We start from the raw sequence: 20,782 nt of genomic DNA on the forward strand, positions 1-20,782 counted from the left end.
AACAAAATGCTCAACATTAGACAGGCTCTGACCTAAGAATGAGCATTCAATCTGGACAGCAAATCCTGCCTTCAAGGCATTGGGATTTATTGAAAAACTACATACATATTAAAACATCTTTATATACATTTTCACCATTACAAGATTACAAATATACAAATGTAAATTCCATCAAAATCAGCATCTTGCATATTACAAACAACTGTAGAAAACCTATGTCCTAATTCCACCAGTTAAATTGGTATTCCTTATCTGCCAGTGAAAAACTGGCACAGTTCATCCAGCTTCCCAAGTCCAGCTCCTGACAGTAAACACTCCATTTACATGGAATGTTTTTCCAAAGCAGCAGTGACACTTGGTTCTGAGAGGAAAAAAAAAAAAATCTGTCTGAAACTCTGACAGCCGCATGGTAGTTCAGGGAAAATTGGGAGTGGTGGCAATCCTAACAATATTTTGATGAAACTCTATGATGATCTTTTCTCAAAATAAGTAATGAAGTATTAAACTGTCCTCTGCTCAGGGCAATGTACTCAACCCAGTTAATGCAATAAATAATGATTATATATAACTCTTCCAGTCAGAATGAGAAGGAAGGTCCTTGAGCAACAGTGCTTCAAATAGAAAATTTAGTCCTAAGAGAGAGCTCTCTGCCCCATGGAATATCTAATGTCGATGGACACAGGATGTAACCTTTTATCTTCATCCTCATACTCCAGAAAAGTTGCTCTTTCTGACTTGGGTACCAGTTTGAGTCCTTATTATAAAGGAAGCACAGGTTAATTGGAAATTTGAGACTGCATTGGGAAAAGGCATAAAAGAAAATGGAAGGGGCAAAACTAATAAAACAGCCCATCTGTCGATTCCTAGGTCCTCTAAGAAGTCTCTCTTTCACTGAGTCCTGGTCACCATGGTGCAGATCATAGGGGTGTGAAGGAGTCATCCCAGTTTTGACGTTCACTGCTGTCTGTAATTTTCTGTCATGCCGCACTTTTTCTTCCTCCAACCACCCCTTTCACCAAAAGTTATCAACCCAGGAAGCTGCTAGGATAAAATGTCAAATATTTAATGGAGGACACCCAGGTATCCCATAAGTTGATGTTGTAAACACTGAAGAATTAAGTTAGTGGCGAACCCAGGAAGTAATACTAGGAGAGATGTCCAGAGCCATGCAGTGGAAAGAACTGGAATCTCTGTCCTCAATCTTAATGCACTGATTATGAAGGAAGGGGGGATCATCCACATGAGCATCGATGCCAACCTTCATTGCCAGAAGCTTCTCAACGAAGTCTCAACACAGGTGCTGGTGCCCTTGTGGTGTTAGCTTTCCAAGTATCTGAAGATGCTTTGCTTCGATCCTGAAGTGCTATCATCTGTTTTGAGGCGCTTAGGTAAAGGGGATGTCATTAAAGATGGACCCCTTCTCCTTACCTAGAGAGCAGAGAAAGAGCCAACTCAAGACCTTCATACAAGTACTTAGCTTCAATTAGCTCTTAAGCAGCTCATAGTTAAATCACAGATCATTAGAAAAAAGAAATAGAAATTTTCCAGGCAAGTTTCAAAGCTGATTACTTACTGCAGGTAGCAATCCCCTTGTACCTTATTGGTAGTGCAAGATTAACACTGCAGCATTTAAGCCTTTAAGCCAGAAATATATATATATATTTTCAATTCAATTCAATTCATTCATTCATTCATTCACTCTGCTGTGGAGAGTCACCAAATCAGTTCTCAAATTCCCTACCCGAGGCTTAGATGATTCCTTTGCTGCCTCAGCCTTGACAGGAGAAAGTGTGTGGAAGACAAACTTTCTTGAATTTCGGGGAGCACTAGGGTTGAGGTCAGACAGGGCAGCCAGTTTCTGAAGCACAGCTTTGGGCTGGTTTAGCAGTGAGCCCATCTTCAGCTGAGGAAAGAAGAGTCATCAAATTCCAAGTGCCAAGGGAAGAATGAGAAGTCAGCTCCTCCCTGCCTCCACCAGGTATTGAGGGGACACAGTCCTACCCTGCTCAAGTAGAAAAGAAATGGTAGGCTCCTTTGACATCTACTTCCATTTCTTGCAGCCACCTCCCTCCCCTAATGAAAGAGCATTCCCTTAACTTGACCCGGGCCTTTGTAACACTGAAGATCATGACATCAGGCTAACAAGGTCCCCAACCAACCTGGTTGTCACTTCCCGGTTTGGTGGCTTCAAAAGGATTTCTGAATAAAGACTCTGATTCTTGAATAACCACAGTGCGACTGACTGAAAAGAAAAGACAGAGAGGCTTGTTCTGGACAAAGCTGCGTGGAATTACTTTTAAATCTAAACAAGCTAACAAGCCTTTAACTAAACCAATAAACTAAAGCCATAGGAGCTCTGATTATTTTATAATCATGACTTGAAAGTACAGTTAAGTGGCTTAAGAGAAGACAGACAACTCAGCTGAACTTATTGTCTAATTAACAGTAATAATAAGAAAAAACAAGAGTGGTAAGAGTGTTAAGGAGTGTTTAAGAGCTTCAGCTCTGGGGTTAGGCATATCTGGGTTCAAATTCCAGCTCTAACACTTAAGTATATAATCCTGGGCAACTGAATAAAGAAGCCAGAATTCACTCCTCTGAGCTGCCTTAGAACATAAAGCAAAACCAGCTACACATACTCACAATCACAATGTCGACTGCCCAATAGTCTAAGATGGAAAGAATACTGTCTCTCCCCATCTGAGGGACCTCTTTAAGATAACATTAGACACCGGCCCATGAGTAAGCTGCAACAGCCCCTGAAGGCTGGAGTCACCTCTAAGGCTCCAGCACTAACAATCCAGGAGGCTAGACCCTGAGGAGGACTAAGAGCTCACCATTCTTCTGCAGAGCTTTGGCTGTAACTTTCTTGGCCAGCATCATAAACTGACTATCTTCCCCAATCTCCTCTTCTTCTTCAGCTGCAATTTTCCCCTGCTGTGCCTGAAAACAAAAATCAGACAGCATTAACAGAAGCCCACAGCTCCCCCAAATAATTAGTATAGCCTGGAAGCTAGAGTACTTGGGACAGCATTTGTTTTCCTTTTTTGCAACTCTTTGTTGCTTTAGACAAAAAAAAAAAAGGATTTTGGACAAAAACATGACTAGAACTGCCCATGGTAACCTTCTCAAAGCACAAAAGATAATTCAAGGATTAAAAGGGACAGCAATATATTGCCCAAGATTTTGACGACTATCATGACAAGCTGGGTGACGGAGTGACCCTCATAAGTAGGGTTGGAATAGGAGAATTTCTTGCAGGCTTCCTACCTGGTCCCGAAGCCACTGCTCTCGTTCAATTCGCTCCTTCCTCCATCTGGCTTCCGTCTCATCAAGCTGTTCTTCAGTCTGATCATCATCAGAGTCTCTGTGGAACAAGTCCATCTGGGAAGCATCATCTAAAGCAAAGAGTTAAGGCTATTAGCATTCTGCAATCCCCACAAGAGAGGGTGTCTCAACAGACACAAGTGAACCCTTTTCATTTACAATATATTGACACAAGCTTTTCCTATCCATTAATAGAAAATAAAGGTCAAGGCAAGGTCCTCCACAGCTGCCTGCTATAGTTTTGATTTCCTCTTGCTGTCTTAAACTGGACAAACATGGAACTTGTACCATCTGCTTCTAAAGGCAACAATCAAAATACCTATGTTTTTCCATCGGAATTTCCTCATTCGTCCAGGACCATCACTGTGCAGGTCCCCATCAGCAAGGTACCTTTCTTGGTACAAACGTAACTGTCGCTTATCATCATCCAACATTGTTTTCCTACAACAGGAGAAATATGGTGTTCAAAACCAGGACCCCTCTGGCTGGTTATAGGGCCTGCCTTAAGACATACCCCATTCATTATTCAGAAGGGCTTGCTGGGATACTGACATGTGTATTTTCTTGATTTGACTGTGCAGTTCCTCATCAGAAGGAAGTAATTCATCAATTACATCCTCTTCATATTCATCAAGCTCTTCCCCATCATACTCATCTTCACTTCCCACGTCACTCCCTGACACCTCTGCCTCATCCTCCAGGTATTTCTTTAATCTCCTGGAAAATTGAAAATTAGAAAATACAACAATGAATATACACACAGCAATGAGAAAAGCAGAACACAGAGCCATCTCTAATAACAATAAGATTAAATTAATAATAATAATACAGTTTGATAATACTTAAAAGTCTATTATTTAATATATACTGTGTGCCAATAACTGTGCTTTGGAGCATTACTGCGTTATCTCAGGGAGGGGTATTATTATTCCCTTCAATTTTCAGTTGAAGGAACTAAGACTCAGAGAGTAAACAACTTACCAATGGTCACATAGCTGGGAGGCAGCTGAGCCTGGATTCATCCTAGGCTGGTGACTCTAAACCCAGAACTCTCAATCTCCTCTATATATTTGGGACATACCTGCCAGAAGGTTCAAACTATTTTGTCTTCTATTTAAGCTTACCAGCTTCAGGAGACAGACTAGAGATAGTATAGTATGGAAAGGTAATAGACTGGGGTCTTCTTACAGCCTGCCAAATCTTGACCCTCAAATTAGAGGTATGACTGAAGCTCAGAGTTACTAGTAATCAAAACCACTACAAGTTAGTTTTTCTGACTTCAGCTCACATCGAGAACAAATCTGCTGTCATCTGAGTTCAAAGTGCTGTCACCTATGGTCATGAGTGGCAGAAGCTTGATGGCTTTCTGAAGGCTGATTTTTTATCAAAGACTTCCATTATTATTTTAAAGCTGAGTTCCTCTAACTCCTAGGGTTCCTGAAGAATTCCTTCAGGGGCCAATAGCCACTAAGCTTCTCAATCTTCCCATCTACCCTCTTTGAGCAGTTCAATTTTTAGCTGCCATTCTTTATAAGATTTCATTTGAACAAAGGACTCTATAGTTAAATAAGGTTTAAGAACCATTGCCTTAGGAAAAAAATCTATAGATGGCCCAAAGCTGTATGAATAGTTAATTTGACAGGTGACAAATTAGAAGCCCAAACTGATCTCAATAGAATGGAATGATGGGCTAAAAACAACAAAATAAATCTAATAAGGATCAATATGATGTCCTATATTTGAATTCCAAAAGTCATCCACAAATAATAAAATGTGGAATACCTATTAAAATGGTTTTTATAAAACCTTCAATATCAAGGAAAAAGGCTTACAGATATGGTAAGCAGGAAAAAAAAGCAAGATACAAAATTGTACATACAAAAAAAATTGTACAGGGCTTCCCTGGTGGCGCAATGGTTAAGAATCTGCCTGCCAATGCAGGGGACACGGGTTCGAGCCCTGGTCCGGGAAGATCCCACATGCCGCAGAGCAATTAAGCCCGTGCGCCACAACTCCTGAGCCTGCACTCTAGAGCCTGCGAGCCACAACTACTGAAGCCGGCGTGCTACTGAAGCCCATGCGTCTAGAGCCTGTGCTCCGCAACGAGAGAAGCCACCACAACGAGAAGCCTGCGCAATGCAACGAAATTAGCCCCCACTTGCCGCAATTAGAGAAAGCCCATGTGCAGCAAAGAAGACCCAACACAGCCAAAAATAAAATAAATAAAATAAATAAATTTAAAAAAAAATTGTACAGATCTCAACCACATAAAAATATATGCCTGAAAAAAAGTTATGAGGTAATAATAACCACCACCACCACTTTCACAAATATCCTGGACGGTGGACATGGATGACTTTTTTTTTTTTTGGCTGCTTTGGGTCTTCGTTGCTGCAAGCGGGCTTTCTCTAGTTGCGGTGAGCAGGGGTTACTCTTTGTTGTTGTGCGCGGGCTTCTCTTTGCAGTGGCTTCTCTTGTTGCAGAGCACGGGCTCTAGGCATGCGGGCTTCAGTAGTTGCAGCACTTGGGCTCAGTAGTTGTGGCTCTCGGGCTCTAGAGTACAGGCTCAGTAGTTGTGGCACACAGGCTCAGTTGCTCCGCAGCATGTGGGATTGTCCCGGACCAGGGATCGAACCTGTGTCCCCTGCATTGGCAGGTGGATTCTTAACCACTGCACCACCAGGGAAGTTCCTGGATGACTTTTTATTTATGTCTTTCTGTATTCTTTGAAATATTCCAAAATAAATGGCTTACTTTCATGATCAAAACGACAACAAAGGGACTTCCCTGGTGGCGCAGTGGTTTAGAATCCGCCTGCCAGTGCAGGGACACGGGTTCGAGCCCTGGTCGGGGAGGAGCCCACATGCCGTGGAGCAACTGAGCCCGTGCACCACGACTATTGAGCCCACGTGCCACAACTGCTGAGCCCGTGCACCTGGAACCTGTGCTCCACAGCAAGGGAAGCCACCGCAGTGAGAAGCCCGTGCACCACAATGAGGGGTGGCCCCTGCTGGCCGCAACTAGAGAAAGCCCACATGCAGCAACGAAGACCCAATGCAGTCAAAAATAAATAAATAAATTTACAAAAAAATAAAATAAAATGAAAAAAAAAATCACTATAAAAAAAAAAAAAACGACAACAAAATATTAAAAAAATAAAGGGGGGTCATTTGCCTGAGACTAGGATGAGGAAAACCTGGAATGACAGTAATTCATAGGAAAAAAGACATGGGGAATTTAGTCATCTACTAGATCCTCAGGATCTACAGTGACTCAGCTCTTATGCTCTTTGGTTACTTTATAAGTAGTATGCAACCAGAACAAGGGATGTGGTTGTACCACTATATAGAGCGGAAGTCAGACCACACCTGAAGATAAAGAGAGTATCCATACATGTGAAGAGTCTGGAAGCAATGTCACGTGAGAAACAGCTGAAGAACTAGGGATGTTTAGTATAGAGATCACTTGAGGAGGACGTGACCATCTTTGAATACTCAAGATATCACGTAAATGGATTTTATTCAATCTGTGTTAACCACAAAAAGCAAAAATAGAACCAGCAAATGTAGCAAGCTACAACCCAACTGTCAGGAGAACTTTCTTGCAACTGAAGGAAGGGACATAACACCTACATTTGCCTTTTCAACTTCTCGGATTGCTGCAGGAGGTCTTCCTCATCATTATCTTCATGGTCTTCTAGGGCCGGGTCTTCATTGTCAGAGTCACTGTGTTCATCCTGCAAAATCATATAGTATCACATGCAAAGTTACACAGAATAAAATGTGTCCTCAACTAAGACAGGAATTTATAAACTTCTGCCCAAACATTTCATTCTAGGAAATTGCTTCTGATAACATGCCAAACAGAATTCTCAAGAACTCAAACTACAAAACAAGCAAAAAAAAACAAAAAAAAAACAAGCAAACACAGCAGCAATACATGGAGTTCAGTTGTGATTACTCTGTCCCCTTCAAACTCACCTCATCACTATCAAACTCATTATCATTTGGGACAAGCTGAAAGTCTCCAAATTCCTCCTCTTCACCTTCTTCTTCCCTAAAATGCAAATCAACAAATCAATAAACAAGTTGAAGGCAAACTACAAGCAGTCAGCCAACTTAGGAATTGAAAATATTTTATAGCACCAACAATCTCTTCAAGAAACAGGAAACGAGATATCTTGCCTTTAAAAAAATTTTTTTAATTGTGATAAAATACACACAACATAGTTTACTATCTTAACCATTTTAAGTGTACAGTTCATTAGTGTTAAGTACATTCACATTGTTATGCAACCAACCTCCAGAACTCTTTTCATCTTACAAAACTAAAACTCTATACCCTTTCAATAGCAACTCCCCATTCTTCCCTCCCCACAATCCCTGGCAACCACTCTTCTACTTTGTGCCTCTATGAATTTGACTACTCTAAGTACCTCATGTAAGTGGAATCGTACAGTATTTGTCTTTTTGTGACTAGCTTACTTCACTTAGCATAATCTCCTCACAGTTCATCCATGCTGTAGCATGTATCAGAATTTCCTTCCTTTTTAAATGCTGAATATTATTCCACTGTGTATGTATCCACTTGGGATCTTCCACCTTTTGACTATTACGAATAATGCTGCAATGAACATGGGTGTACAAATATCTATAACAGACGCTGTTCTCACTTCTTTTGTGTATATACCCAAAAGTGGAATAACTGCTGGGTGTGAGGTAGTATCTTATTATGGTTTTGATTTGCATTTTCTTTTCTTTTTTTTTTTTTTAAATAAATTTATTTATTTTATTTATTTTTATTTTTGGCTGTGTTGGGTCTTCGCTGCTGCACACAGGTTTTCTCTAGTTGCGACGAGCAGGGGCTACTCTTTGCTGCAGTGCGCGGGCTTCTCATTGTGGAGCACGGGCTCTAGGCGCGCGGGCTCCAGTAGTCGCAGCACACAGGCTCAGTAGTTGTGGCTCACAGGCTCTAGAGCACAGGCTCAGTAGTTGTGGCACATGGGCTTAGTTGCTCCGCAGCATGAGGGATCTTCCCGGACCAGGGCTTGAACCTGTGTCCCCTGCATTGGCAGGTGGATTCTCAACCACTGCGCCACCAGGGAAGCCCCTGCATTTTCTTAATTATTAGTGATGTTGAGAACTTTCATGTGCTTTTTCTTGCCTTTTTTTACCCTGTTCCCCACCAACTAAATGAAAGCATTATAATTTCCTTACTATGCAAATATGAGACTCAAACAGACCGCAAGACTCTCAGACAGGATATGAAGCCCCTAAGATGACCATTTATTCCTGAGCCCAGAGAACCTACCCCAGTATTTTATCAGAACACCGGACTTGCCAAGTTCCCTCCAATCACTGAGACTCACCTGTCTGTTGGGAAAGAGCCTGAGCAAAGAGCAAGTGCTTCTTCCATTGGATCACCCAGACTGCTCTCCTTCTCCTGCTTATTTAACTCTGATGGAGCCAGAGTAGAGACATCTACATCACAATGAAGAAAAAGATTTGTCACCAAGAAATGACAGCTTTATCCTCTCTCCCCAGCCATCTGAAGACATGCCGGCTCAACACAGTTGTAAGGTAAGCTTGCCAAACAGAGCTCACCATTCATTCATTCAACAAATCCTTATTTAGTGCTTACTATGTGCCAGGTGCCAGGGAGACAGCGGCAAACAAAACAAAGATCGCAGCTCCCAAACAGCTTACATTCTAGCAGGGGTGTGAGGGGTAGAAAGGGGTGTGCAGGTGGAAGTAATAAGTTAGCATTTATATGAAATTTTCTATGCAGCAGACACTGCTCTAAGCTTTGCACATATATTAGCCATAAATGACAAGTCATATGGCCAAAGCTAAAGCAGTTTTAAGTTGATACTTCACCACTCTAAGAAAGTAAGAGCTCTAAATGTCAGGAGCTAAGCAGTGAATTCAACCTATGCTCAAGAATCTACTACAGCTCTGTTTTCTGTGAACTTCTCACCTGACAGTAAGGGGCTTCTTTTCAAGGACACTGACTTAAGATATTTGGCTGTGGTGAGCCTGACGCTCTGTTGGATAATTACCCTGAGAAGTAAATTTCCCTGAACAAAGATCCAGAAGTTCCTCCATGTTCTCTTTCTTGTCGCTCTTCCTGGACAGAGGTTTTTCAGCCTGAGATGTGAACTTCCCTGTACACAAATCCAGCAGCTCATCCATGTTGGCGTCCATGGCGTTCTCATCCATACTGGCCAATGGCAATCGAGGCTTCAAAGCTTGGTACTGATTCCTGTGGTTTCTAACATTTAAGAACCTACAAGCCCAATGAAGAGTGTAAGAAATTTTCTAGGAAAAAAACAAAGTGGTGGGTGAAAAGCCCGAACTCATTTCCAGTACCAAAGTTAGAAGCTGAATCCTGAACCAGAAGACAAGAGTGTCACACTTTAGCCTGTGACAATCTAAAGAGGGAGGGGGAAGTTTATGAAAGAATAAAGGCTATTCAAAAGGTAAAGGGTATGGGACTTCCCTGGTGGCACAGTGGTTAAGAACCTGCCTGCCAATGCAGGGGACACAGGTTCATGCCCTGGTCCAGAAAGATCCCACGTGCTGCAGAGCAACTAAGCCCGTGCACCACAACTACTGAGCCTGCGCTCTAGAGCCCACGAGCCACAACTACTGAGCCCGCAAGCCACAACTACTGAGGCCATGTGCCACAACTACTGAAGCCCGCGCACCTAGAGCCCGTGCTCCGCAACAAGAGAAGCCACCACAACGAAGAGTAGTCCCCACTTGCCGCAACTAGAGAAAGCCCATGCACAGCAACGAAGACACAATGCAGCCAAAATTAAAAAGATAAATAAATTTATTTTTTTAAAAAAGCCAATTCTAAAAAAAAAGGTGAAGGGTAAAGGATAATTTTTGGCTTCAAATGGTGCTAGAGTAGGGCTGGGTGTTATGGCCATGTAATGTGCCACAGAAGTGTCAATTCTCAATCCCATCCAACAATCCTAACATAGTAGGATGGATGCAGAGAAATCTGATGACCTTATAAGAGCTATGCATGTCAAACAATGCAGAAATTGAAGGATCAGAATGCTAGCAAGGCTATTTACTTTTTTTTTTTCTTTTTAATAAATGTATTTATTTATTTATTTATTTATTTTTGGCTGCGTTGGGTCTTCATTGCTGTGCGTGGGCTTTCTCTAGTTGTGGCGAGCGGGGGCTACTCTTCGTTGCGGTGTGCGGGCTTCTCATTGCAGTGGCTTCTCTTGTTGCGGAGCACGGGCTCTAGGCGCCCGGGCTTCAGTAGTTGTGGCTCGCGGGGTCTACAGCGCAGGCTCAGTAGTTGTGCGCACGGGCTTAGTTGCTCTACGGCATGTGGGATCTTCCCGGACCAGGGCTCAAACCCGTGTCCACTGCATTGGCAGGCAGATTCTTAACCACTGCGCCACCAGGGAAGCCCAAGGCTATTTACTTTTAATTTTCTAGACAGACTTTGTTCAAACGTGTGGAATGTAATACTAATGGTCTGTTCACCTCTCTTTCTCAGAAGAGAAAGCACAGATGGAGCGACAGAAGCTCACTTTATTTTTAAACAAAATTAAGCAGTACCCAGCACCATCCACCCACAGAAACATAAAACTACCTACCCATCTGCATCCAACAGTTGGCTCTGAGTGTCATCTTCTAAACAGAACTGGAAGTCTCCTGCTCCTAGGAAAAGTGTCTTAGGCTCTGGGGAGGCGTTATACAGATCCTGGGAATCCTCTATGGGAAGTGAAGGCTCAGACAGCTTTCCTGAACTCTGGCACCAAAACAAAACCAAACAAAAACAAAACATTTTACAAATGTCATTCACTGTCATGACAACAACAGAAGTTGCTATTTGTAAAATTTAATCTACTCTCAGGCAATTGCAGTTGAGGAGGACAATGCATAGCCAAGAGGAGCATAAAGAAAAATATCTTCAAGAAAGTAAAAACCTTGGATGAGTCTTGTTTTTAATACACAAAGCGGGGGACTTCCTTGGTGGCGCAGTGGTTAAGAATCCGCCTGCCAATGCAGGGGATACGGGTTCGAGCTCTGGGCTGGGCAGATCCCACATGCCGCGGAGCAACTAAGCCCGTGCGCCACAACTACTGAAGCCCGCGCGCCTAGAGCCCATGCACCGCAACAAAGAGTAGCCCCCGTTCCCCACAACTAGAGAAAGCCCGCGTGCAGCAACAAAGACCCAACGCAGCCAAAAATAAATAAATAAAATAAATTTATATATATATAAAAATACACAAAGGGGTGGATTTTTTAAACTAAACATACACAATGTGGTGGGAGTTGTTGGCTTGGACACACTTTACTTAGCAATGTGGGAAGCAAAAGCGGAAGGAGATTAGAAAACCACTGCCATCTTACCTTAGAAGCTGAGCTGACCAAACTGGCTCGAAATAGTCCAGGGGAAGGAGATCTGAATCCTCCTGCTGTAGGGAAAAGACTGGCCCCACGGCCTGTTTGTCTGTTGCAAGGCTGATAGGATGGAATTGTGGAGCCTATCAGCTCAAAGCTGCTATTATGGCTGCTCTCCTTTGTCAGTAATGAGCATGAATCATCTTCATCTAAAGAAAAATAACTTTTAAGTGCATGATTCCAGAAACAAGTTAGATTTGTTTAGGAAAAAGAGTTGAGAATGAAACTGTCAGGTAAGACCCATTGGCAAACCTCTCAAGTTACAGGTTCCAAAACATTACATTAAAGGTTAATTACGGGGGCTTCCCTGGTGGCGCAGTGGTTAAGAATCCGCCTGCCAATGCAGGGGACACGGGTTCGAGCCCCGGTCCGGGAAGACCCCACATGCCGCGGAGCAACTAAGCCCGTGCGCCACAACTACTGAGCCTGCGCTCTAGAGCCCGCGAGCCACAACTACTGAAGCCCGCGTGCCTAGAGCCTGTGCTCCGCAACAAGAGAAGCCACCGCAATGAGAAGCCCGCGCACCGCAATGAAGAGTAGCCCCCAATTCACCGCAACTAGAGAAAGCCCGCATACAGCAACGAAGACCCAACACAGCCAAAAATAAATAAATAAAACAAATAATTTTTTTTTTAAAAAAAGGTCAATTATGGTACTAAGATAACATTATATAATCAGGGTTTATCACTGTGAGCTAAGTGACACCTGAAAGTTCCTGTCTTTCTGCCTAATGCCTGTGATCACTCTCTCCATTATCCAATCACTTACACATCTTCCTTTGATCTACATATGATAGAAATGTTTCATGTTTCGTTCAATCAACACATACTCACTAAGGACCTATTACATGCTCATGGTCAACTGTAAAGAAACTGCATTTAAGTTTTCAAAAACTGGACCAAGAAAAATATTCTAATTCATAAATTCCTGTCATTGCCACAGTTAAGACTGGGAAAAGTCCACTAGGGTTCCAAAAAATGGAACCTTAAGGAATTGTAGTCCTTAAGTGTCAAAGCTGGAGGATCAGAGAAAAGTCACGTTCTGCGAAAGAGTCACTACTTACCTAGTTTGTTAGGTCTTTTGCCTGAGTTTTCATCTATTTCTGATTTTTCTTCACTAGCAGAGTAACTACAAAATAAGAAGGTAAATTGTTTGAGTATCTGTTTCTGCTTCTTACTAGAGGGGCAAATACCAGGGAATCTTATCTTTCCTTAGAGAGAATTACTTACCCCATCTTGGAAGAGTTGTCCTTAAATAGAAGGAAGGTAGAATCTGACAAGAGAGGCTTGGGGACAGAGAGGAGGCCAACTGACTTGCCAATTTCACCATTGCCATCATTGTTTTCTTTATCCATTTCTTTCTCATCTTTGGTTTCTATTTCTTCACTACCGAGAAGGAATTCTGCAATCTTTACCAATCACACAACCCAAAAACAGAATAATACAAGTCAAAAAATTTAAAAGCAAACACACTGTCAGCCTGAAATATGGCTGCTTAGTTACAAGTCACATCTTAAATCTGAAAAGGTAAACCTGAAGGAAGCTCGGTCTAACCATTATCATTAACACAATTTACGCTGACACTTCTAAAGCTCTTTTATACTTATGTTACTTTACCTTTACCCTCCCCAAACTGCCACAAGATCATGAAAGAACCGGATTATCATGTTATTGAGTCAATGAGAGGTTACATGATTAGCCTGAGATTGCAGGACAACTACTGACTTCCAGCCAACCACAAACTATGACATCCTGCACAGTTCAGCCACGGCTTTCCTCTTCCTTTACCCAGGGTTAAACATTAACCAGTTCTTTTAAATAACTCCAGTGTTCAAACAAGGATGATTTCTTTTTTCTAATACCAAAAATCCTATCATCATCTGTCTTATCTAGGTGGAAAACAATACTATAGAAAAAGGGCAAGAGGCCCTTCTACAAATACCTTCCTCAACAAAGAATGAAATTAACTCAGGAAGGTCTCGGCCTGTCTGAGAATTTATTCCAGACCACAACCTGGCCAAGGTTAAAAGTACTTTTTATTGTCAATAGAGAAACCTAAATGAACAACAAAGATAAAAGTCTCTATTAATACAAAGCCATTTCGATATTAGCATGATAGCGCAATATGTAAACCAACAGGTAGGAGCCAAGGCTATGGCTCTGTGAACTGCAGGTGTTCCGTGGTGCTGAAAGGACTGAAAGCACTAATATTTAAGTACATATGAGCTACATTTATCTCTGCCCCTGAAATCTCTTATACAATTGAACATGCTCATTATATTCTTACTCAAATCTGATTTTTCTCTCTTCCTTATTCATCATGACCTAGTAACGAAATCACATAATTGCCAGAAACCTCCTGATTGCCTTCTTCCTCCTCTTCCTCCTCTTTCGCCTCTTCTTCCTCCAAAGCTTCCTCTCCCTCCTCTTCTCCATCTTCCTCGGACTGATCCGTCATTTCTTCCTCCTCCTCCTCTTCTTCAAATCCATCTTCATTATCTAACTTGAGTAATGCTTGGCGCTTTTGGCGTTCCTCAGACCTTCGGAGTTTCATTGCTTCTTGCAGCTTAGCTTTCAGCACCTGAAGCTTTTCCCCTGAACAGAAATATGAAGAGATGCTTTAGACGTAATGACCAACTACACACTACAACAACACAAGTGTCCACTTTAGGCAACTCCAGAGGTGTTCTAGACACATCCCAAAAGGAAAATCAGAGACCTTAGGAGTCTAGGCTTTTGTTACCTTAACAAATGGAGAATATCATGAATTGAATGTAGGAGATAACTTCCATAATTATGTTCTATACCCTGGGATAATATATTACAGAGATTATAAAATTATTATTTAAAAGGGTAAAAAAATAAAAGATGGGTGGGGGGGAGTGGGCCTTCAAGAGTCTCTGGTTCAGAAGCCATGAAGGAAAATATTGATAAATTTATCCACATTAAAGAAAAAGAGAAACAACTCAAGAGTAAAATGGGCAAACGATATGAACTGGTAGTTCACAGAAAAATGAACATATATTGTAAATAAAATTAAAAATAATGCTTAAGGGCTTCCCTGGTGGTGCAGTGGTTAAGAATCCGCCTCCCAATGCAGGGGACACAGGTTCGAGCCTTGGTCCAGGAAGATCCCACATGCCGCAGAGCAACTAAGCCCGCAAGCCACAGCTACTGAGCCCGCAGGCCACGACTACTGAAGCCCATGCACCTAGAGCCCGTGCTCTGCAACAAGAGAAGCCACCGCAATGAGAAGCCCATGCACCGCAATGAAGAGTAGCCCCCGCTCGCCGCAACTAGAGAAAGCCTGAGCACAGCAACAAAGACCCAATGCAGCCAAAAATAAAATTAAAAATTATTTTAAAAAATAATGCTTAGACATGTATACACTGATGTGTATAAAATTGATGCCTAATAAAAAAAAATGCTTAACATCACTTCTCATTAGAAATACAAATCAAAATAATGAGATACCATTTTTTATATATTTGGCAAAAATTCGAAGGCTTGATAATATCCGTTATTAACTGGAAGAAACAGGAACTCTTATACACTGTTATTCAGAGTGTAAATCGGTGCAACTATTTTGAAGGACAATGGGATGATATATATATATATATATATATATTTTTTTTTTTTTTGGCTCACTGATTCCACTGTAAGGAATTTTGCATCAAAATTTACTAACATATATCTGATACTAGGACACAATATTGTATGAAATACCAAAACTGAAACAAACACAATGTCCATTAATAGGAGTATGGTTAAACAAATCATGTTATACTTGCACAATGGAATATCACGCAGCTGTTAAAAAAAAAAAAGCCCCCAAAGCAATATGTGTATCTGAACTCTTGAGTTAGGTGGTCTGGATTAGGCTGCTAGCTCTACTACTTACTAGTTATATAAATTTGAGCAAGTTGTTTAAATGCTTTGTATATCAGTTTCTTCACATATAAAATAAGGACACTAATGTTATTTACTGTAAAGCACCTAGAGCAGTGCCTGGCAGAGAGTATAAGTGTTCAGTGTCTCTCCCTCTCTCTCACTCTCACTCACACACACACACACACACACACACACACAATGGCATATGCATATGAATTTTCCCAGAACACACAAGAAATGGTTAAGTTGCCTTTGGGAAGACTAATTTTTCATTTTATACCTTTTCCTCAGTGTTTTAATTTTTTTCTATGTGATATATTACTTGTATTTTCAAAGTGGGAGTGGAAACAACAGACCTGTCCCTAATACAGATTACAAAGTAGAATGCACAGTATTATTGCATTACTGTTTTATTTTTTAATTAATTAATTTATTTATTTATTTTTGGCTGTGTTGGGTCTTCGTTTCTGTGCGAGGGCTTTCTCCAGTTGTGGAGAGCGGGGGCCACTCTTCATCGCGGTGCGCGGGCCCCTCACTGTCGCGGCCTCTCTTGTTGCGGAGCACAGGCTCCAGATGCGCAGGCTCAGTAGGTGTGGCTCACGGGCTTAACTTGCTCCGCGGCATGTGGGATCTTCCCAGACCAGGGCTCGAACCCGTGTCCCCTGCATTGGCAGGCAGATTCTTAACCACTGCGCCACCAGGGAAGCCCACTGTTTTATTTTTTAAACAGACATGTACTGTCTGTTTAAAAAATACACACAAAAAGTTTAAAAGGATATAAAACATGGTTACAGAAGATGTCTCTGATAGAGAACTGTAGAAGTTTTTTGTTTATTCCATGTATTTTCTACAATGGATTTTTTTTTTAAACAATAAGACAAAGGCTAGTTTAAGAAATAATTCCTCTTACCCACCCCACACAACTAGGTAATGCTACACACATGAATCATGCTAGAGGTACTGCTGTCCCATCTCCAAAGTCTCCAAGGAAAAAGATTCTGTAACGTCTCACTATAGGGTCTTCAGTAGCCATAAAGACCTGCCAGAGTACAAAGAGTGAGGCACCCATCCCCGCCCCCAGTCAAAAAAATAAACAAAGAAACTCCCATGAACGAAAATACCTGGTTTTGTGTGGCTTGCTCCATCCAGCTTCTCAGCTGCCAAAGTCACAGGTACCACATCTGCCTTGAGCTCTTCCTTTCCATCAGTGCCCACATCTTTCACTATGATGTTCACATTCACCTTCTGACCAGCCCTGGGTTTGGCTGCTGGATTAGCATGCTTCCAGAAACGCTGCTTCAAGGCTTCCAGTTCTAAACCAAACGCCAACCAGTAGGTCAGTTTGCCTTTAAGATTCCAGTTAAGAATTACAAGCTATGTTTTTGAAGTTCAACAAACTTGTAGGGAAAAAAACACACACAGAGAAATACCAAAATCTCCTTTGCTACCAACACCTGTGTCCAATTCATATAACAACCCAAACTAATGGACTGCTGTAACTTCCTCAATATACTTCAAAACTCATTTTAGGGTAGAAATTTACAATGAAGTTTCTAAATATGTGCAATTCCTCAGGGAGATCAGCTCCGTGCTTTGTGACCATCTAGAGGGGTGGGATAGGGAGGGTGGGAGGGAGACACAAGAGGGAGGAGATATGGGGATATATGTATATGTATAGCTGATTCACTTTGTCATGAAGCAGAAACTAACACACCATTGTAGAGCAAGTATACTCCAATAAAGATGTTAAAAAAATAAAAATAAAAATAAAAATAAATATGTGCAATTCTTTTTAAAAAAGTATTAAGCTGGTAGAAAAAATACCATACTCCTCAATTATTCAAGGGCTTAATTTCTCATGGGTTTCACTCTCCTTTTAAAAAATTCCCTTTTTTGAACATTTCACTGCTTATTAGCAATCTCACTAAATATGAGTAAGGTCAATTTAAAAAATGGAAAAAGAAAATAACAATCAATGCAATGAGTGATGTAACTCGCGGCAGGACTGGAAAAGTTTCTTCGTGAAAATTTTACAGATATAGTCAGTACAATCAGAAAGGAAATCCCAGTTAGAAGTGGTCCCTGTACCACACGCCCAACTTGTATATAAACGGGAATATGAATACACACACACACACACACACACACACACACACACACACACACACACACACACACGTAGTATGAGTTCAATGGTCTAATAGCAACAGGGCCTTTCCCTTCTTCCCCCCTGCTATTGCTCAGAACTTTCTTTCCTTTCTCCCTCAGCTAGCTGTTACCTCTCTCATTCTGTTTAACAAGTCAATCATACCATAGTGGGATCTGGTGTAAAAGAGCTGACAGAAAGGAAAGGAGAGGAAGAAAAGCTCCTTTGGGGTTGAGGGATACTGGCTATTTTCACATGCCGTGCGTTCTCTTCCATGATAAAATGTCCAAGATACTCCAAGTTTGGCTCTTTTTCTAAAATGTGCTCAAATCATACTTTAGTAGTTTTGTGCTTAGCATGTAGATGTGGGTTTTCCCTCCTTAGAGCGTCTTAGTAGAAAAAGAGAAGAACTGGAAAGAAACCTTTTTATTCTGAGTCCCTAACATTATTTATTAGTAGAAAAAATCCAATTCCAAAGGATGGCATGTTTACATTGCAAACCAAAGAGGAGGGAGAGAAGCTGTAAGTCTGCATCCCATTTTATATTATTTCAGTAAGTTGGAAGCAACAGGTAGTGGCAGTGGAAAGGGAACAGAAATAGGCAGCTCATCACTGGTGCCAAGAGAATAAAAGAAGTGGAAGGGGAGGAAGATTACTCAGGACCTTAAATAAGAGTGAGGCAGGAGTTGCCTTCATTCTTCTGGAGAAAGCCAGGTCCCTCAAAACTCTTCATCCCCCAACCCACTGGCGCACCCCTTTTCCTTGCCCTTTACTACATGACTCAACCACCACCCTCCTCACTATAGAACCCCTGTTCAAGCTCCTCTCTCTCCATCAGTCTTTTCCCAACACCTTTCATCTCTCTAAGTGACAAGTCTCTGCTCCAGCTCATGTCTCCACCTGAAAGCCCTGCGTGATCTGGCCTCTAGTCACCAACCTCCTTGCAATCTTCACTTCAGCTAACCAGAGCTTTCTCTTGTCTTTGTGTCTTTTGTAGGTCTGTCCCTTCCACCAAGAAAGCCCTCCCTCACCTCTCTGCCTTCGTTATCTCCTACTCAGCTTTCAGGACTCAGCTCAGGTATGAGCTCCTTTCAGAAGCTTCCCTGACTCCCTGTGAGGAACTCTTTCTTGAGGCTCAAAGCATGCACAGCACTTAACATGCAATTTTTCTGCCTGTTACTCCTACTAGACTTTAATTTCCCTGTGAGAAGGGACTACATCTTACTTGCATACACAGCACCCAACACCATGTTAAATAAAAGTTTATTGCATGAATGAATAAATGTTGATCCTAACTTCATATATTATGAAACAGGCTGATCTGGAAACCCAATATTCATGTCAAATACTATTTCTGAAGGAAAACATATTCTGAGTTAGAAATAAGTGCCTACTATGAGCCAGGCATTGTGCTAGTTCCCTGTATAAGCCAAGTGTAATGTTGGAAAAATTACCCAACCTCTCCAAACCTCAGGCTCTTCATTTGCAAAATAATATCTGGGGCTATGAAAATTAAGAAAGATAACTAATGGGGCTTCCCTGGTGGCGCAGTGGTTGAGAATCTGCCTGCTAATGCAGGGGACACGGGTTCGAGCCCTGGTCTGGGAAGATCCCACATGCCGCAGAGCAACTGGGCCCGTGAGCCACAGCTACTGAGCCTGTGCGTCTGGAGCCTGTGCTCCGCAACAAGAGAGGCTGCAATAGTGAGAGGCCCGCGCACCGCGATGAAGAGTGGCCCCCGCTCGCCGCAACTAGAGAAAGCCCTCACACAGAAACGAAGACCCAGCACAGCCAAAAATAAATAAATAAAATAAAAGAAAGATAACTTATAAAAAGATCTATCAGTGTCTAATATAGTAGGTATGCAAAAAAAAGGTTTCTTCCCTTTTCTGTTTCTCAGTCTGAGACTGTTTAGAAAACTTCTAGTCCCATATAACAAAATTTCACAGTATTAGTATAGTAAGTACTCAAAAAGTTCTACCGCACCTTTTAGTCTGAGACTATTTAGATAACTTCTAGTCCCACACAACAAAACTTTCCCTCCCTGTTCCGGGCAACAGCTTATTCCCACGCTTCTTTGCTAATAGAGCTATGCTAGTTGTTACAAAACCCGTCCACCCTCCCCAACTGCTCCGGTCAAACTGACTTACACGTCCTCCCAATATGCACCACACAGAGCTCTTTCTGTCCCTTCTAAGAACGTCCTTCTCTCCACTTCCACAAAGTCCACCCATTCAATCAACAAAGACTGATACTGTGGCTGACCTAGCACCTGCCAACCATATGTTATTTAATGAAGGAGAGTCTTGATGTAAATAATTTCACTAATAATAGAAATAGCCACCACTTGAGTGCTTCTTTATGCTATCCACTTGTATGCGTTATTTCAACAAATCTTCACTAAAGCCCTGTGAACCAGATAGCGTTATTTCATTTTTTTAAAAAGATGCCTTGGAGAGGTCAAATAGCAGACTCAAGTTTAAACAGTGAGTAGTGTAATCCAGATTCAGATCCCAACCTTGCTATAGATCCTAAGCTCTTAATTATCATATCACATTGCAGAGGAGGGAAGAGGGAACACCTAATTTTACCGACAAGTCAGGAAGTCTACCCAATGTGGGTAATACTTGATTTCTCTCTTGAAGGATCATTCATTCACTCTTTCATTCATTCAGTAAACATGGCTGCCTACAATGTGTCATCCACTGTGGAAGCACGGGGGACAGAGTAAGGAATAAGCCAGAAGATCCCTACTCAAAGTATAAAGGGGAAGGTAGTGAACAAGTAATTACATCCACTTATTCTTTAATCACCTATTGTAAGAAACTTATCCCTCCTCTTTACTCCTATGATTCTTTACTCTAAATGTCTTTCAGCAAAGAATACTCTCCCTTTTCTCCATGTTATTTAACTTTTTCCAATTATCAGTGACACATGTTCATGATAGAAGATGTCACTTCCTTGTATTACTGTTATTTGCCTACTTA

At 41.6% G+C, this 20,782-nt stretch overlaps 1 protein-coding gene across 1 annotated transcript in view; it reads right to left on the minus strand.

The window, feature by feature from the left end:
* Nucleotides 1–121: 121 nt before the first annotated feature.
* CLSPN (claspin) overlaps nt 122–20,782 on the minus strand; it is a 29,086-nt gene continuing 8,425 nt past the window's right edge. The window contains exons 9-25 of the mRNA XM_036851386.1: nt 16,771–16,962; nt 14,115–14,353; nt 12,989–13,167; nt 12,823–12,887; nt 11,709–11,908; nt 10,949–11,103; nt 9,386–9,612; nt 8,696–8,807; nt 7,308–7,383; nt 6,960–7,063; nt 3,880–4,044; nt 3,647–3,768; nt 3,271–3,398; nt 2,838–2,943; nt 2,160–2,242; nt 1,742–1,903; nt 122–1,428 (exon numbers count right to left, since the gene is read on the minus strand). Coding sequence (XP_036707281.1) covers nt 1,318–1,428; nt 1,742–1,903; nt 2,160–2,242; nt 2,838–2,943; nt 3,271–3,398; nt 3,647–3,768; nt 3,880–4,044; nt 6,960–7,063; nt 7,308–7,383; nt 8,696–8,807; nt 9,386–9,612; nt 10,949–11,103; nt 11,709–11,908; nt 12,823–12,887; nt 12,989–13,167; nt 14,115–14,353; nt 16,771–16,962 — 2,426 coding nt within the window. The 3' untranslated portion in view covers nt 122–1,317. The remainder of the gene's footprint in view (nt 1,429–1,741; nt 1,904–2,159; nt 2,243–2,837; nt 2,944–3,270; nt 3,399–3,646; nt 3,769–3,879; nt 4,045–6,959; nt 7,064–7,307; nt 7,384–8,695; nt 8,808–9,385; nt 9,613–10,948; nt 11,104–11,708; nt 11,909–12,822; nt 12,888–12,988; nt 13,168–14,114; nt 14,354–16,770; nt 16,963–20,782) is intronic.

The sequence above is a fragment of the Balaenoptera musculus genome, chromosome 1 (genome assembly GCF_009873245.2).
Source record: "Balaenoptera musculus isolate JJ_BM4_2016_0621 chromosome 1, mBalMus1.pri.v3, whole genome shotgun sequence".
Lineage (NCBI taxonomy): Eukaryota > Metazoa > Chordata > Mammalia > Artiodactyla > Balaenopteridae > Balaenoptera > Balaenoptera musculus.